Source organism: Fusarium fujikuroi, chromosome FFUJ_chr01, assembly GCF_900079805.1.
Source record: "Fusarium fujikuroi IMI 58289 draft genome, chromosome FFUJ_chr01".
Classification (NCBI taxonomy): domain Eukaryota; kingdom Fungi; phylum Ascomycota; class Sordariomycetes; order Hypocreales; family Nectriaceae; genus Fusarium; species Fusarium fujikuroi.
The window spans coordinates 6,148,681-6,165,241 of record NC_036622.1 but is presented as its reverse complement, the minus strand read 5'-3'; the positions used below and the strand labels follow the sequence as shown (position 1 = coordinate 6,165,241).

The following is a 16,561-nucleotide window of genomic DNA, read 5'->3' as shown; positions in this document are numbered from 1 at the left end:
CAGCTTGCTGCATAACGCTTCTTGGTGAGGGCATCGCATCTAGGGTCTAAGCCTTGTTCCTTGATATAGCTCGTCGTCTTCTTCCTTCTTTTAGACTATTCAATCCCAAACACTGGCTTGAAACTCAATATTGTGCCTGCCTCTGATCCTGTAAAATTTCTGTCACTTGCTTAGATGTGTACGCGCTTTGTGAATGACTTCTTTATTTCACGCTTTGTATAGTGCCCAATGGCGCCAATGCGGTTTGACACCCAACTGCAATGCCCACCATCCGAGATCACCACGTGAATCTTTTCCCCTACCTATTCCATAAAGTTCCAACTCCATATCCAGCCTTGGTTCTGTTCCAAGAAAGGATTGTCCAGAAACGAGTCACCCGGATCATATGTGATATCTCCAGTAAATAAACGACTGGCCGCTGTTTCCAGTAGTTAGTGTCTATAATATTTGGTAGTTCTTCCTCAGCCGACGCTCACCTTGTTCATACTCTAGAATGGTGTCCTCCACAGACGCGTCAGCGCAGACAGTAATATCTTGATCTGCGAAGCTCATGCTCAGTGTATCAGTTATGCTACCATCGTTCACTTTTGGTGGCGAGTTCAAGTCAATGTTCGTCTCTGGCGACGGTGCTGGTCCAGTACATCCTCTTTCGGGTGCTGTAGAGTTATTCCCACTTCCGTATCTGGGAGGGACGTCTGAGTATGTACTACTAACAGGCGCAGTCTCTGGCCAATGATTGCCTGCTTTTGCCAGCACAAGGCCCATCAATCTTTTGGTGATATCCAGACTCTGTGCGGCAACAATTGATCTATCCTTCAGAAGGTTCTGTACCTGCATCAGCTGTCGTATTCCAGATATTGCCTCGGTCGAGTTGGAAGCCAAGGCATCAAGGGTGATCGAAATACAGAGTGTGACACCCGCCGTCAATAGGTGCAGTGACACAACAGCTACAGCGTATGTCTCAGATGCTTCTAAGAGGTAAGGGGTTGAAGCGACCTTTGACATCTGGAGTGCAGCCTCCCTACACTCTTGCATTGCCAGCCGAAATGGGTCAATATTGGAAGTGGCTGTGTCTGTTGAAGTCGAACTGGCCAGCCTGAATGATAGAAGTGGCCTATGGATTAGAATCTTCGCATTCTCGTATGCCAGCTTGAGAGAAAGTGCTTGTAAGCGGAACAGATGGTTTTCGAATTCTTTTCCAGTTCTTTCGTAGTCCCTCGTAACTTGAACGTCTGACAGAGAGTCATGATTATCAAACTTGAGCTTCGGAGCTAGTTTTCCATGCCACTCTTGGAGACGCCCATTCGAAACCGCAACTTTATCGAAAAGGCCTTTTAGACTGTTCTTTCTCTTTCGATCGCCATGCCTAGTGCCATATAGCTCAACCAATGCGGACTTGACAATAGCCGACAGCCTTGACATCGCACATTTATAAAACAACAACGATGGTCTCATTGTCTGGCGAGACTCCTTAATCGACCCAGAGTACTTATCATATGGATCCAGAGGCTCGGCATTGCAATCGGTATCGGAAAATCCTAAAGGAAATCCATAAAGCATTGAGCAGAACGTATCGATCTCGCAGACGGCCCACCATGCCCGTTTCTGGTCTTGTATCTGCTGATTCAGAGGCTGATCATTAGGATCTCCAGGTGTCGCTTTTCGATGAAGTCCCAGTGCTTGGGCGATTCGCAACCCAGAACCAGATAGCGGCCAAGCCATTCCAGGTTCACCGTGGTACAAGTAATAGCTTGCTAGCAAAACGCAGAATTGCACCGCCTCAAGAGAACCTCTTGATACAACATCCAAGAATCTCAATTTGAGTGTGTCTAATATCCGGTCTTTCAGTTCTTTTGGGTCAATATTATGAGACTTGAGCTTGCCTTCTTGCGCGCCGATGTGATGCAAGCTGGTAGCGAAAACAGCCAAGAGAACAGCTACAAAGCCTATACCTTTTGATGGGCCGGAAAGAGAAACTTCGTATTTGTAGAGATCCTGGAACTTTCTTCTAAAATCATGGTGAAAGACTAATATGAACCAGTGGATGCGATCAAAATAGTTGTCGACCAAGAGAGTCGCTGGTCCAAGATCTGGTAACAAAGACATGAGTTCCTTCTCGGCAGCCGACAGCTTGGACTTAACATGGGCTTGTTGTAGTTGTTTGTCTCTGGGACGTTCAGCGACAGGTATTTGGAAGGGACTCTTGTTGTCAGTTTCAGTAGCGGGCTTTTCTTGGGCCCAAGTCGCTGATCTTAGAGCGGAGAAATCAACGCATTCTGGCGAGTCAGCGTTATGCTGCTGAAACGCCTTCAACCACATTTTAGTGATGAAAGAACGAAGAATTAGGCCTTTCATCTGCTCACCTCTTCAACTAGCTTCACTGTTGAACTGGAATTCCAGGCTGGTTCTACAGCCGGAGCAACAGCGGCTCCCGGCTGAGGTCTGACTGACTTGGTCGTTGTCGCGATTTGCGTTCGTGTACTTTCATAGGGTCTCCATCTCGAAATGTCTGATGCAATGCATTCAACATTCGCTCGTGAGCATAGGGTGCATGGACGCTCGATATCACACTATCATATTGAGTCAACTGAAGTATCATTGAGAGGAGTATATTCACTTTCAGCTTTTGCTTACGACACCTCTCGCAAGCCTGGGATACTTTGCGCCGATTGGTCTTCATTACGATTGCTGGATAGTTGGATTGTGAAGGAGAATGTTGTGGTGATGAAACGTTCGGAATTACCCTTTTCCTTGCCGGACAACTATTTATGGCAACTCCGTTGTGAATTTTGCCGGAGCGGGCGTCGGCCGAGACATTGTCCCCCTACCCTCGACCAATGAATTATATTTACATTTTTCCAAACCTGCCGACTGATGTTGCAGCAATAGCTTCCACAAATGCAACAATTTTATTTTAGTGAATCATCTTAGATACCTATTGCAGTAAAAGCTAGATGCGGAGAGTGATGGATCTGAAATATAGCACGTATAACAAATGCAACTTGTAACTTCGGTCCAAAAAAGTCTTGGTGCTATTTGAACAGTTTACTTATGAAATCTCTCACATTAACCACTTTTGTTCCGCCTCCGACCAACATCAGTATCCTCCGATTGAGCTATCAGCCATGGGATTGAACGTAACCTCGGTAGGCTCGTCCGTGATCCCCCTCTTAACCGCTTCCTCCATAATCGCAACTGTGGCTGTAGCACCAATACGTGTAACACCTAGCGACATGACGTGCAACAAATCGTCAAGGGTGCGAACTCCTCCAGCCGCCTTGACTTGGACATTCTTGCCAGATTCCTCTACCATGAGCTTGAGATGAGGAATGGTAGCACCCTTGTAATTGTACGTGCCATCCGACTGCTTGAGAAACCATAACCAGTCGAAGTCTTGACGAAAGCGACTCCAATATCGGAACAGATCTTGCAAAGGCGTACAATTTGCTCCTCATCCAGGTAGTCATTTTCAAAGATGATTTTGAGAATAGCACCGCGCTTTACAACGACATTGTTGACTTGACGGATTTCATCAGCGACGTAGTTCCAGTCACTGCCGAGTGCTTTGCCGATATTGATGACCATGTCGATCTCATTACCCCCGACAGTGGTAGCGACATCAGCTTCGAAGAGCTTGACTGAAGTGCTGCTGTTTCCATGAGGGAAGCCAATAACGGGACAGATCAAGACATCACTGCCCTGAAGTTCCTGCTTAGCCATGGAGATTGCATATGGTTTGACGCAGGCTGTAGCGACGCCGTACTTTTTGGCGATAGCAAGGCCTTGAAGAATGTCGGCATCTGTCATTGTGGGGTGCAGAAGAGAGTGATCGATCATCTTGGCGATTTGTCGCAGGGTGACTGTGATTTGGTTGGTGTTGGAACTCATGATGACTTTGTAAATGGGTGATTTCTGTAGAATGACTTGTTTGAATGACGTTTGATGATTGTAAGATCGGAAGTTTCTTCGGGGTCATGCACTTTACATAACAACCTCTCCAAGTCTTATACAAGAACGCCATTGGCGGCCTTAACTGCCAATTTTCGTTCCCTTTACAGTAATTTGTTCCACCGGAAGACAGAGTGGGGGCCATTTAGCAGTTACCGCAGTGGAGAGGTAGCCGGGCTTGCCTAATCGGGCATTTCCGTTAGTGCATGCGCGGACATTCAAAGATTAATAAAAACAATATCAGAGATGCTGAAAGTGATCACCACAGCGGCTGTACAGCTGAAAGTGCTTAAAAAAGAACTAGGGTTTGGGCTTTATGTAGCCACCTCGTCCAGCCAATAACTATAGGTAACGTTTTACTGCCATGAAGCAAGCATTTATCTAAGGGCAAGTAACGGACCAACCCTACAAGGTTGGACTCAGAGCAGAAAGATGGCAAAAAGAAGAAGAGAATAGGTATAAAGTAAAAGTAATTCTCATATAATAGTCAAGTTACTTACTATATACCTATATAATCTAGGGTTATTAAGGCAACTCCTATTCATAATAAGTTAGCTCTTTGACGTAGAAGCAAACTGGTTTCTATTTCTAAATAACTTACCTAGGATAATACCGGTCAAGTATACCCAATTAAAGGTTATCCTTTTCTCTGAGAGCACTGTTGGCTCTCCACAAAGTGTACCACGTTCTGTTTTGCCTGCCGTTTTAATTGTGTCGACGCTCTGGTCCTCCAACGGACTTTGTACCGTGATGACTTGATTGTTTTGAACACGCTGCAAGTTGTGATCCCTCTCCTCCAGGAGTTGAAGCACATCATCTCTGCCTGGGAAATCACTCATCGCTCTGATCCACCCTGTGAACGATATCTCGCGACGAGGCCCATTCGCCTCGCATAGCCAGGTTCGTAACTTGGAAAAAGTGCTGTCAAAACCAGCAGGGTTAACAGGAGTCTTCTGAGTTTCCAACCTATCATTGACGCTGAATTGCCATTTACGCCTGAAAGACAGGGTCTCTGGCTCACTGGGGTCGCCAAAAGTAAAGGTATCTTCCGTTTCGGGGTTTATACCTGCCGCAGTTGGCCACTGAACGACCAGGATTGAAAATCGAAAGCGGTGGTCAGCACCGATTCGAAGGAAGCGCTCCACTATACCAACATAACGATGATTTAAATCGTATCTCTCATCGTCTAGCCAGGTATAAAACTCTTTAACGAGGAAGTATTGCCAAATCGAATGGCTCTCACCGACTGCGCTAGAAATGCATGTTTCTTTCAACAGGAGTGGGGGAATAAACGGCATCAGATGAGTTCGCATTTCAGGTCTGATGATGTTGAGGTTCAGGAGAATTTCTAAAACTGGATAAGTGGGCGTGAGGATAGAAGCATAGAACAGTAGCACAGCCTTTGATGGAGTATTTGTCGTTCTAGGGTCGTTCTCAATGCTCCATAAGACGTAGTCATTTGTCTCATGGTATGGGAAAAAGAGGGGTGCGAAGGACAGGTGAACGTCGCCTTTGGATCCAAGAACACTCGGCACGCCCAGTACACCCTTGACCTGTCTCGATGCGATGTTATAAGTATATCCGCGTGTCCAGACTCCAATGCGGCTATCGAGGGTCGAGTCATCAACACGTTTAAGCTCCGGCTCAAAGATGGTATCCATACTGCGTAGAAATTCGAATGGTTCGTGATCGAGATGATGCTCTTCACGTAACACCATAAGATCATATGGGGACCCCCCCGGTCGCCAATCACCGTCACTGCCTTGAATTTTCCATCTTGCCAGCATAAGCTCTGAAAGAATACTGACAGGGTGGGTACCATTCAAAGAGGTGGCCATTTGCTGTTGGATGTCATCAGCTCCGAGGAAGTCTGCCACAGACCGATGAGCGTAACCAATATCCCCCCAGCGATCGAATTCAACTAGCCCCCCACACCAAGCGCTCAGCATAGTCCGGGCGATCTGCCGCCTTTCCTCCTTTTGTTCTTCTGATAGTTCTGGTTCGAATTTATCTTCCCTGGCAAACCTTTCGTTTAGGTCGTATTCCTCTAGGAAAGAGTACGCCAGTAAGTCCAGATTAATGGAAGTATCCGAACCATTCACAAAGGGGAGCATAGCGAGTGTCTGATATGCCATTTTGCGACTGCTTTTGTGGAGTTTCTTTAGTATATGTCGGTAAAGGTCGTCCAATTCGCTCGGAAATTCACGGACAATTTTGCGGAGCCTAGCAGGCTTGAGCTCGAAGTACCACTGACCACGAACGTTTCTGACGACGAGTGCTACCCAAAAGAAGACGCCGCTAGCCTTTTTGATAATGTACTTCGCCAACGCCGGCCTGAGCCTTGGGGTTTCAGAACTGGGAAGCCTGTCCAGAATATATGCCATGATATCGTATTGTGTTAAAGTGTGAAGCCGTAGTCTCTGGGCTTCTGCAAACGATTCCATGAAAGGATGCTCCTCTCGGCTTGAAACACAAAGCTTAACATTCGAAGGGAAGGCGGTAGTCCAGCTATGCAGCCGTTCGACGAGGTCCATATGGTCGGCTTGTGTTCTGATTTGATATTCGTCCAAGCCGTCCACAAAGAAGCAGAAACTGTAGTCGGCGCATACGTTCTCGCTACGAACAAGAAGGTCGAACGCTTCACTGATATCATCTCCTAAGAGGGTTAGTTCCGTCTGTGTTGTCCAAGATCTTTCTTTCGCTTCTCTCCATGCTCTAGGGAAAATTCTGGGTATCAAGTCATGATGGTGTTTGAGCACACTGTGCAGCAGGGAACGGTATAAACCGTCCAGTGATTTTTGATCGTCTGAGCCTGGTCGCCAAAAGAAGAAGCTTGCTAACACAAGCTGATTTCCACCTGCATGCAGTCAGCATCATGTTTTCGCGAACCATAAAACATTGCACTGACTCGCCCACTCATCCAGTCGTGTTCGTGTTCCCGGGTGATGACTTAAGAATTTCATCAGGGTCGATTTGCCGCAGCCCATCTTCCCTGATATGTGAAAGATTCCTGTTCCAGCTGAAAGCCACGTAAGGAACTTTTCTCGTGATTCCTGTCGCATCTGTATTTCCTCATTTGTCCTCTGGATTTCCGTGTATCTTTTACATTTTCTTCTTCTGGCTCGCTCTTGCCTTCGGAAAGAACTTACAGAAGCATCTGAATCATTAGAGCCAAGTGTGTCAACGCTATCCCAACCGTCCGGAGCAGGAGAAAAAGACCCTGCCTGGTCATTCCGAGCGGCTCCGTCGTCGATATCAAAAATCCACTGAAACGTCTTCTCATGAGCGTCTTCTATCATGTCATGCCTTTTATCCATGTCGTCGTGCTTTAGGCTTTTCAAAATTTGTTTGGTAATACTAGCATGGAGCACTGCTTTTTGTGTGTTCAATAACTGACGGATTGACTCATGGGTATCGATGCTAATCGCTGATAGCTCCGATACAGTAGCCTTTAGTGGATTTAGACTCTCGCTATGCTCTGCAACGTACTGAGAAAGCTTGTCAACGGAGATCATGGTTTTGAAGTTCATGTGAAGCTCCAGCTGGCGGCGATAAGTATCGAGTCTGTTTTCGAGCTCTTTCCGCTCGCCCTCGTGAAATCTGTTCTTCAATGCTGCCCATAGGCTCTGCCTTTTGGAAGACAAGTCCTTCGGCTTGATTCGCCCCAACAAATTGAGTAGCTCCAAGCAGACAACATGGCAGTTTTTTGCGAGATCAACGAGTTCTTTTTCTTCACCGAATAGCTGTGAGGGTTGCTCAATCACGAGCCGAGCGGCGAATCTTTCCATTGCGCCCGCGACCGCCTGACTGTTGCGGTTCTCTGTTAGGGTGCCATCACTAGCCTGATAGATCTCGATCGACCCTTTTACGAGCTTTGCACTGAAGTCAACGAAGGCGACAATAGATGACGCAAGACCGATGGCTGTTACCGGATCCAACATCCTGAATCATATGAGTTAGAGGCCTATCCCTTTGGCTGTTGATAGTTTGGTCGGGATACGGTGGATGAGATGTCAGACGACTCTCAAAATAGTTAGAGGTTTTCAAGCGACAGAACAGAATGGGTTCTGGGGCTTAGCTTTTCAGCTTCCCCCCAACCGACCGCTGACATCCAGTCAATGGATAGGTGCCAAGTGGCATGCAGGCGCCCGCCTTGCTTGGCGCCTAATCAAAGACGGAGCCGACGGTTTCCGAGAATTATTTTACGAGGCCTGTTCGTAATATGGCCAATAGCTGCCTGCAGTAGACGCCGCATTCGAAGATGAACGCAGAGTACTGGCGGCTAAGTGATGATAACAGCAAAGTTAGTAAAGAAGTTGAAGTATCAAGTAAATATTGCACATAGAGCCTGATTTCCCGGATTGGGCTGATTATGCGTATGTTTGCTAAGCAAAGTAAACAAGCAACACGTGTTGATGGATAGCGATTCAAGGGCCCGCAAAATAACAGGCAGAAGTGCATGTCAGCCTCAGCGTATACAGCCACATTATTACTGGATGTAAATACAATAACCTACTTGCAGGTTGTAGACGTCTCAGTGACAAGGCTTGCGGCATGAATGTGCGTTTTAAGAGCTGGCCTACGTTGTCTTAAGTAATCGGCTTCATGCTGTGGTAGTTGCTTAGATGTTATGGCATTATCTTTAAGTTATGAGTTAGATGTGCTATTTACAGTTGAAACTTGTGGCTGAGAGCTTAAATCAGCAGAGAGATGTTAGTTCCACCAGGAGAAAGCGACATCGTCTGTTTATCAGTGCGGGAGCGGAGAGACCAACGGGCATGCCTAATTGGGTATTTCCGTGGCCATCTGTAGGAGCAGTAAAATGGCAACAGAAATCCTGACTTCTTTCTAAGCTAGAATCTCGTTATCGAGAAGCTACTGAATTGATTTGAAACGTTCTAATTAAGAATTTGTGTACAACCCAACCCCGGAAAATGCCGAAAGAACTCCAGGCTTTGGACGCTATGTCGATGCCCCGTCATCGGCAAAAACATGCTAGGAAAGTGTCAGAATTCATAGTCTTACTCGTGTTTATCTTTTGCTTCACTTACCAACAGCGACTCCCCGCAAGCTTCAGATGATGCGTTTTTCCCTTTGCCGAATTCCCCACCCACCAACTGAAGTTTTCTTCTTTGGCGAAATACGACATCAGCCTGGAAACTGTTAGTGAGAACGACAACCGCACCACTTGCTCCCGGGCCTGTTCAACAGTTTTTGCCGTGATGTATCTCACAACAACGACTTGAGATTCTTGACCGAGTCCAAGCGCTCTCCCAGTCGCCTGCTCCTCGATAGACGGGTTCCATTGCGGCCCCAGGAGGTAAATACGTGATGCAACAGCATCTGCCAAGGAGTGAGAACTAAGAGGACATTGCACTATCAGACTCCCTCAAGGTCTTGGTGCGTTTAGTGAGCGTTCGCGAACCATGGATCATGCCGTGTCTAATGGAATGATGCGAAAGAAGTTTGCTGACGAGGAAAAGTGTCTTCTTCCAAGAAGAAAAGACGACTTTGAGAGATCAAGAGATCAGCATATTCTAGTTGATAAATTTGGCTGTCAGACTGTTAGAGCTGAAGAAGCCTATCCAATCTTGTAACCTTTACTGACGCTTGAGCATTAAGGCATGTTTACCTTTCAATAACTAGCCTTATCTATATTTAGAATGCCTATTTTTAGCCCTCAAGTCCTACCACCAACATTCAGGCGGCTTGTGCCCTTATCACCTGGGTTGTATTTTTGTCTTCTATGACCTGGTCTCTTTCTTTTCATTCCACTGGTTGTTCGTCCCACCCGAATCACAAGGAGACATATCGGGCCAACAGACTGAACGATTTCATCTTCTTCTTAGACTTATTTTCTATTGCAAACTAATAGCAGGAATGGTCACTATAGGTATATCTGGCTTTAAAAACAGTGCTTGAAAAGTTCAGGCAAACTTTGAGAAGCAAGAGGAACCTCGAAAGGTTTAGGACCACAACAATGAACTCATTGAAAGACTGTATTGCGTAAATACAGACCCAACAACATGTTGGCTGTCGACTCTACTGCAGGATCTAAACCGTCTGGCGCCTTTTTTAGAGGCGGTTAAGCAGTATGGTGAGCTGGCTAAAAGCGGGCCGTTTAGGAAAGAAATATTAGGCATCTAAGCAGCTGTCTTAGATGCCATTGGTTGAGGTCCGGTAGATATTGGGGAATGTGCCCAACACTATCCCTCTTCTTCCACTATTTCTGTCAGACCAACAGCATAACAACTCTTGGAAGCTTTGATTTGTCCTTATTCAGTCGCTTGCGACTGATGGCTCAGGCCTAAACCTGAGCTAATGTAATTCTGCAGCCGCCTTATTTACTAGGACTTGACCCACCGATGCGTGAAACATGCCAATCATGGCTCCTTAACCTCCTTCATGGCCAAATTCTTCTTTTTGAAATTTGATCGCATGGTAAACGGCCTAGACGGCCCAGAGGCGCTGAGCCGTAATAGTGGAGAAAAGGTCAGCCGTCCAACACCCTCGGCCCAACAGCTTATCACATTCTTGACAAGCTTTTATTGGCTTAACGGTGCATCGCTCCCAACCACCAAAAGACAAATAAACAATAACGCATCGCATTTACGCGAATTATCCAATTGCTCTAATTATCCTCGTAATTCTACTTTGCACCCTAACAATCTTGTCCACTCGATTACGATAACACATTGTCATGAGGTTGCTGCATACCAAATCTCAAAAGCTCTTCGAAGCCAGCGATGTCCCTGTTCCATTTCCACCATATGCTATTCTGTCTCATACCTGGATATCACCTAAAGATGAAATTACGTACCAAGATATGAAAACAAGAACCGAGGACATCAAGAAAAACGTGTACAAACAAAAGGGTTGGTCAAAATTAAAAGATTATTGCGACCGCGCTTGCAAAGATGGTTGGGAATGGGCTTGGATGGATACCTGCTGCATCGACAAGACTAATCCAGCTGATACTCAAGAAGCTATCCATGCCATGTTCCGATGGTACCAAAATGCCGGTGTTTGTTATGCTTATCTGAGTGACGTGGGCTTTGTCTCTCCTTCTGAGGCTACGGATCTTGATTCCAGCATGAACAATCTTCGAACAGCCGTTAGGAATGAATTCATCGGCGCTAAATGGTTCACCAGAGGCTGGACGCTCCAAGAGCTTCTCGCTCCGCACTATCTCATTTTTGTCGACCGCCAGTGGCACCATATGGGTACTCGAGAAAGCTGGGCTCTTGAGATCGAGAAAGCTAGTAAGATAGAAGCACGTCACCTGAATGCCTTCAACCCGACAGACTTTGTGTCTTGCTCGACAGCGATGAGATTCTCGTGGGCTTCGGGCAGGGAAACGACGGTTGAAGAAGATGAGTCATACTCTTTGTTGAGTCTCTTTGGCATCAGTCTCCCTCTTATCTATGGTGAAGGGGGAAGACAGGCTTTCAACAGACTGCAGCGTCAGCTTATTCATGTCTATCACGACGACTCGGTGTTTGCCTGGAAAAGCTCCCAGCCAGATCCCAAGCCAGGGATCGGGATACTTGCCCGCTCAGTAAAGGACTTTTGGAATGCTTCGAAAGTTACAGCAGGACAATACGGCAATGCGTACTCCATGACGAACAGAGGCCTCGAAATCACTTCCAAGTACTGGAGGCAGCGAAGCAATCCCAAGGGCGTAATCGTACGTCTCAATTGTAAAATTGGGACCGCCTCCGACGCCGAGAACAAAGAGAGCGGGATATATCTCACCCACGACTCTGTGGCCAACGTCTACCATCGGGAACGCATTCATGAGCTCTGCGATATAAGCCAACTTAATCTCAGTGATTGGTATGAAGAAAAATGTCGCGAGGCTCTCTTCATACGCGCCGATAACCATTTAGAGCCGGCCGCGCTTTCAGCCATGTTCGTGGTAGAATTTCCCGAGCAAATCCAAATCGTCAAAACACATGCCACAACCTTTGAACATTCTTTCACAACCCGCGGCATACAGCCCTTCAGGAATCTCACGAATGGGTCGTTGGCAAATGGAATTAGAACGAAAGAGCTGTCTATTGAGCCGAAAAGTGTAGTCTTCCTTAGCATCGAGCTCGAAGAAGAGGGTACCAAATTACAATTTGATGTAATTATCAACCTCACAGAAAGTTGCTTCCCTTATGCAGGGATTCTGGGAAGGAGTGTACTGCCATGGGAAAGGCTGGGAGATCCAATGGATGACGCTACAAGCAACGCCATGTACAATGCATTGGCAAGTCATATCCATCGAACTCACCCGTCGGACTCAACATACCCGTTGACCAGCACGACTAGAATGGGTAGCCGGTTGATATCTACGAATATCCTTCCCAAGCCTCCGCGAAAGAATGCACACAATCGAGGACGCAACATTGCATCGAGAGAATACATGCTGAGAATCCCAGTTTCTCAGTATGAGAACACTACTGAACGAGGTACAAGACTAAGGCCTCTAAATGGGAACGCGAACGCTGCAAAAAGACAAAGGGTATCGTATTGAGAAAGGGACATACCAGCGGCAGGGCTTTGTGGACTCGTCGCATGTAAGCAAAGGTGACAAAAGAGTGCAACGGACGATCTCAGGCTGATCTTATAGGCTCAACTCGGCTTCGATATCGGGTGGGATCATATATCGTGCCGCAAAAGTCAGCCTCTCATTTAGATAGATCCATTCTTCATTATCAATGCTGATGTCCTTCCCGCTTAAGCCATTGGGACGGCAAACAATCATCACTATAGGCTATGTAGTCAAACATAGAAGAAAAAACAACGAGCGATAGAAGTGCAACACCATCCCAGCCTATGTGGCAGCCGGCTGCTGGAGAGATAAATGACTAATGGTAATATGCCGCCCATTCTAAGACGATGGAATAAGGCGATGAGGAAATATTGAGAACTGGCGCCTCAGCGCCGAGGACTCCAAAACTGGCTGGGGAGTCTTGCGATGTCATGGTAGCAAAAGACATAAGGGTTCTTTAATTATTATGTGACTTGGCACATTGAGTCTGACATCTGGTTCTTATTATACGGTAAGGCTCTTGAAATGAATGAGATTGAACCCTAATATGTCAGCCCACTCATATCATCGTCAGCACAGCCTACAGTGCGGAGTCTCGAAATGCGTCTTTGCGTAGGTAACCAATTAGCAAAAATGGGTAGGCCGGAACTCCTACGGCCATTATTTCGGTCTCATGACATGGCCTTTCCATTCAAGTAAGCAGAAATAGATTTATACTCCGTTGCGATAGTCGTTTAACCCTTTCTTTAAATGTATAAAGCCAGAAAATTGAACATTTAATTATTGCCAACGTGATCCCACCGCGCACCCGCTATATCAGGTTATGAGGCAGTGTTGTCGCCCGCATGCAACCGCCTATGCAGCAAGACCATTTACTGAGACGTTAAGGCGAAGCATGATTCTATAGACTTTTACTTCAGCAGTAGTGTCGCCAGGGTCATGAACACATGAGATTTACTTCGAAGCTTGAGGTAAGACTTTCCCAAAGCACTGAGAATGACCGCATTTCTCGTTTTCTCCAGCTAGGATTGTATCTTGTTATTTCCAGGAAGCTAGCTCCAAATATAAGTCTCAAGTGTGACGCCCCATGCCACCTTAAGCCGTTTCAGTGTCGGTTTAACTTAGATTCTAAGTCCCTGATTTTCCACTGCAGATCGCGGATTTGGGCCTCCTTGTCCGCTTTATCTCTTTCGCATATCTGGTATTGTTGAAAACAATACTGCTACTCGATGTTAAAGGCTGTAATGAGAACAATTGCGATAAGGGTGGAACGGAAGTTGGAGTATCAAGTAAATATTGCACATACAGCCTGACTTCCCTCTCCAGCCCGGGAATGGGAGGAATATGCATTCCACCACGTCGCAATGCTAGTGGCCATGGCTGCAACCGCACCCGTGAGCACTGCGATTTGCTGATAATACGAGTTCAGAGTGTCTGACATGTATACAATCTAGACCGTCTGGACTGATGTGGCTGAGATACAAAAGAAAGGCGTTGGGACATGTTTTGGTATTTTTGAAGGAAATCCACCTCATTTGAACTCCTTTTTCTGGTTCCAGCTCATATTCAGGCCGCTATTGGCAAGGGAAAGTACGTCCAATTAAAGGAAAACACGGAAGGTTACTTACGCCTGGTCTCTTAGCATTCTGCATGTATCACTTATCGCGATGTGCATCAAGGGTATGACAATACCCACATGACTGCCGTAGTGGTTGCTCAGCTTCGGACGTATTTTTGTTGATCATGGTAAGCGGGCGATATGGGCCTATGGATAACCATTCAAGGGCCCGCAGTATAACAGGCAGAAGTGCATGCGGTCAGCCTCAGCGTAAACGGCCAGATCATTACTACCGGCCAACAAAATAAACGATTTGCAGATTGTAGATGTCTCAGTACCACCGCTTGCTGTGAGCTTCAATGGGATAAGCTTCCACAAATTACATGTTAATCCTGCCTAGATTATACCTCTTCTCGTCCATTTCTTGAATAGCATCATAGCTTATGCCACCGCCTTTCGATACCCTAATCCGATATATCGGTTGCTCCTGTGCTCCGCTTTACTGGCACATTCGAGCAAGCTGTCGAGCCTATGGAATCGCACGGTTTGGTCACACGAACCTCGTCGTAAGGATGACCGCATGCCAGAAAGTTGCCGTAATGTTGCTTTCTTTTACACATTGCAAACCGCGCTGTGCTTTATCAGTACTACGCCTGGTCGGAGCTGAGGTCTGGGTGATTGATGGCATGCTAACCTTGATTGTTTTTTACAGGAGTCGTGTCGAGAAATGGTAGCTGCTGATGAAAGTCGTGATGAGGTGCGCTGGAAAAGGGCTGACGGGTTATCATATTCTGTTTTCAACACCGAGAGCGACGATAGACTGAGCACAGATGTCCGGCCACTAGCTACTCACACGTTATGCATTCGACTGCTTTCGGCCTGACCGGTCGCTCATCAAAATACCGTTAGGTGCCAAGTGCCACTCGGCTGAACTGTGTACTTCTTGCAGAAACGTCCTCGACACTTTCTCTGAGACGGAATATTTTGTAGACAAGATTGTCCATGATTCTCAGCATTCTCTCAGAAAAGCTGTCGAACAAAACTGCCTCATTTGTTGTATCGTGTGGAGCACTCTACAGTTAGGGCGGAGAGGCCAGTTAGCTGTTCTGGTTTTAGGTCTTTGTGTCTGACCATTTGAAACTTATCAACATCCACTCTTGGGAGGCGAAAAAATGCCTCTTCAACGACCATGTTTTTGATTGACTCCAGATTTGTGGGGTCGACGATCCATAAAGTAGTTAGAAATCCGAGGCAATGCCTGATGAAATGGGGCCATATATCGGGATTTCCAAGCGGATCCCAAGGCGCGATGGCCTTCACAACATCACCCTCTTCACCATCTTCGCTACTCAGCATCGCTTCTACGAGATCCTCCAACGACAACTCAACCCAAGATTCCAGGATGATATCAAGGGCAGCATGTCTGACAACCTGGCGAGGTGAAGACTTAACCCCTCCAACGTAGAAGGCGGCTCTAATGATCGGAATGTACCATGATGCGATGTTGTCCAGAAGCTCAAGCTCGGCTTTGGCTACCGGGGTCAGAAATCCCCGCCTTGTTTGTGAGAATTCCAATTCCTTGCAAGCTAGTTGATCACCATCCCGGTCAGGATCAGGGATTGTATAAACGACACAGGAGGATCCTGGCGTTCTCTTAGTCTCCGTACCTAGAGCCAGGTTGTAAAAGGAGTTGTTGTACCAGGCTTCGCTGATTGAGTTTAGGACCACAATATTCAGCCCTTGGAGGTCACGGGGAAGAGGCATTGTGATGATATTTGCAGATAATGAGAGACGGACTTTTGTCTTGATTGTGCCTCCGGAGTCGTATAGGGTTAATGCAAATAACTGCGACGAATGGATAAAGCACGATGAAATCGGAGAAATTCAAAGGAGCGGGGTACGCGAAAGGCCCCGATATTTATTAGACAGGTCGACAGCCTGATAGAGTTAAAGATGTCAAAGTATCGGCTACTAAAAGATAATAGCTTGTATAAGTGTGAAAAGATTTGATCGCTGTCTCCAGAAGCGGGGTTGCGATTGCACTTATATTACCTTACCTCTGCTGGGATGCCCAAGGTTGTGTTGGTCGGCTGAGCCTGATAGATGCGGTACAAAGTTACACGATGTGAGGTGTTGGCGAGAAGGATACCTTTATCCTGAGGTATGTTAGCTACTGAACAACCGTTAGCATTAGTAAAGCCGACTGAGCGGGGCCCTGATATGCCTCTTGCGCAGGTGAGCGATCAGCAAAACAGGCCTGGCATGTCAGAACTCCGACGGCCCTTATGTGAGCCAAGTGACATGTCAAAGTCGGCAAAATTCTTGCAATCTGTTGCATAGATGGTTAATTCATGCTTCGAACTTATAGATACAAAGGCCTTGAGATTTGAGTACTGCCAACATGAGAACACCCGTTATATCGGGCTCCGAGGCTTTGTCATTGCCAGCATGACAAGACTTATTAGGCATCAAAGCGGCTGACTGAGGTTTTACAGCGATGTTTAATGCTAATGGAC

At 46.6% G+C, this 16,561-nt stretch overlaps 5 protein-coding genes; 1 reads left to right on the top strand and 4 right to left on the bottom strand.

Moving 5' to 3' along the window:
- Positions 1 to 438: 438 nt before the first annotated feature.
- FFUJ_00151 (uncharacterized protein) lies at positions 439 to 2,319 on the bottom strand (the record flags this gene model as incomplete). Its single annotated transcript, XM_023573613.1, has 1 exon — positions 439 to 2,319. One exon carries the CDS (start codon positions 2,317 to 2,319, stop codon positions 439 to 441), a length of 1,881 nt encoding a protein of 626 aa, XP_023425306.1.
- A 778-nt stretch (positions 2,320 to 3,097) lies between these two features.
- FFUJ_00152 (related to deoxyribose-phosphate aldolase) lies at positions 3,098 to 3,888 on the bottom strand (the record flags this gene model as incomplete). XM_023573612.1 has 2 exons in its annotated part: positions 3,098 to 3,367; positions 3,442 to 3,888. 2 exons carry the CDS (start codon positions 3,886 to 3,888, stop codon positions 3,098 to 3,100), a joined length of 717 nt encoding a protein of 238 aa, XP_023425305.1.
- Positions 3,889 to 4,499: 611 nt separating this feature from the next.
- FFUJ_00153 (related to small s protein) lies at positions 4,500 to 7,889 on the bottom strand (the record flags this gene model as incomplete). XM_023573611.1 has 3 exons in its annotated part: positions 4,500 to 6,805; positions 6,857 to 7,031; positions 7,098 to 7,889. The coding sequence occupies 3 exons, from the start codon at positions 7,887 to 7,889 to the stop codon at positions 4,500 to 4,502; spliced, it is 3,273 nt and encodes a 1,090-aa protein (XP_023425304.1).
- A 2,759-nt stretch (positions 7,890 to 10,648) lies between these two features.
- On the top strand, positions 10,649 to 12,469 carry FFUJ_00154 (related to beta transducin-like protein; the record flags this gene model as incomplete). Its single annotated transcript, XM_023573610.1, has 1 exon — positions 10,649 to 12,469. One exon carries the CDS (start codon positions 10,649 to 10,651, stop codon positions 12,467 to 12,469), a length of 1,821 nt encoding a protein of 606 aa, XP_023425303.1.
- Positions 12,470 to 14,950: 2,481 nt separating this feature from the next.
- Positions 14,951 to 15,809, bottom strand: FFUJ_00155 (uncharacterized protein; the record flags this gene model as incomplete). XM_023573609.1 has 2 exons in its annotated part: positions 14,951 to 15,118; positions 15,177 to 15,809. The coding sequence occupies 2 exons, from the start codon at positions 15,807 to 15,809 to the stop codon at positions 14,951 to 14,953; spliced, it is 801 nt and encodes a 266-aa protein (XP_023425302.1).
- Between the last annotated feature and the right edge of the window lie 752 nt (positions 15,810 to 16,561).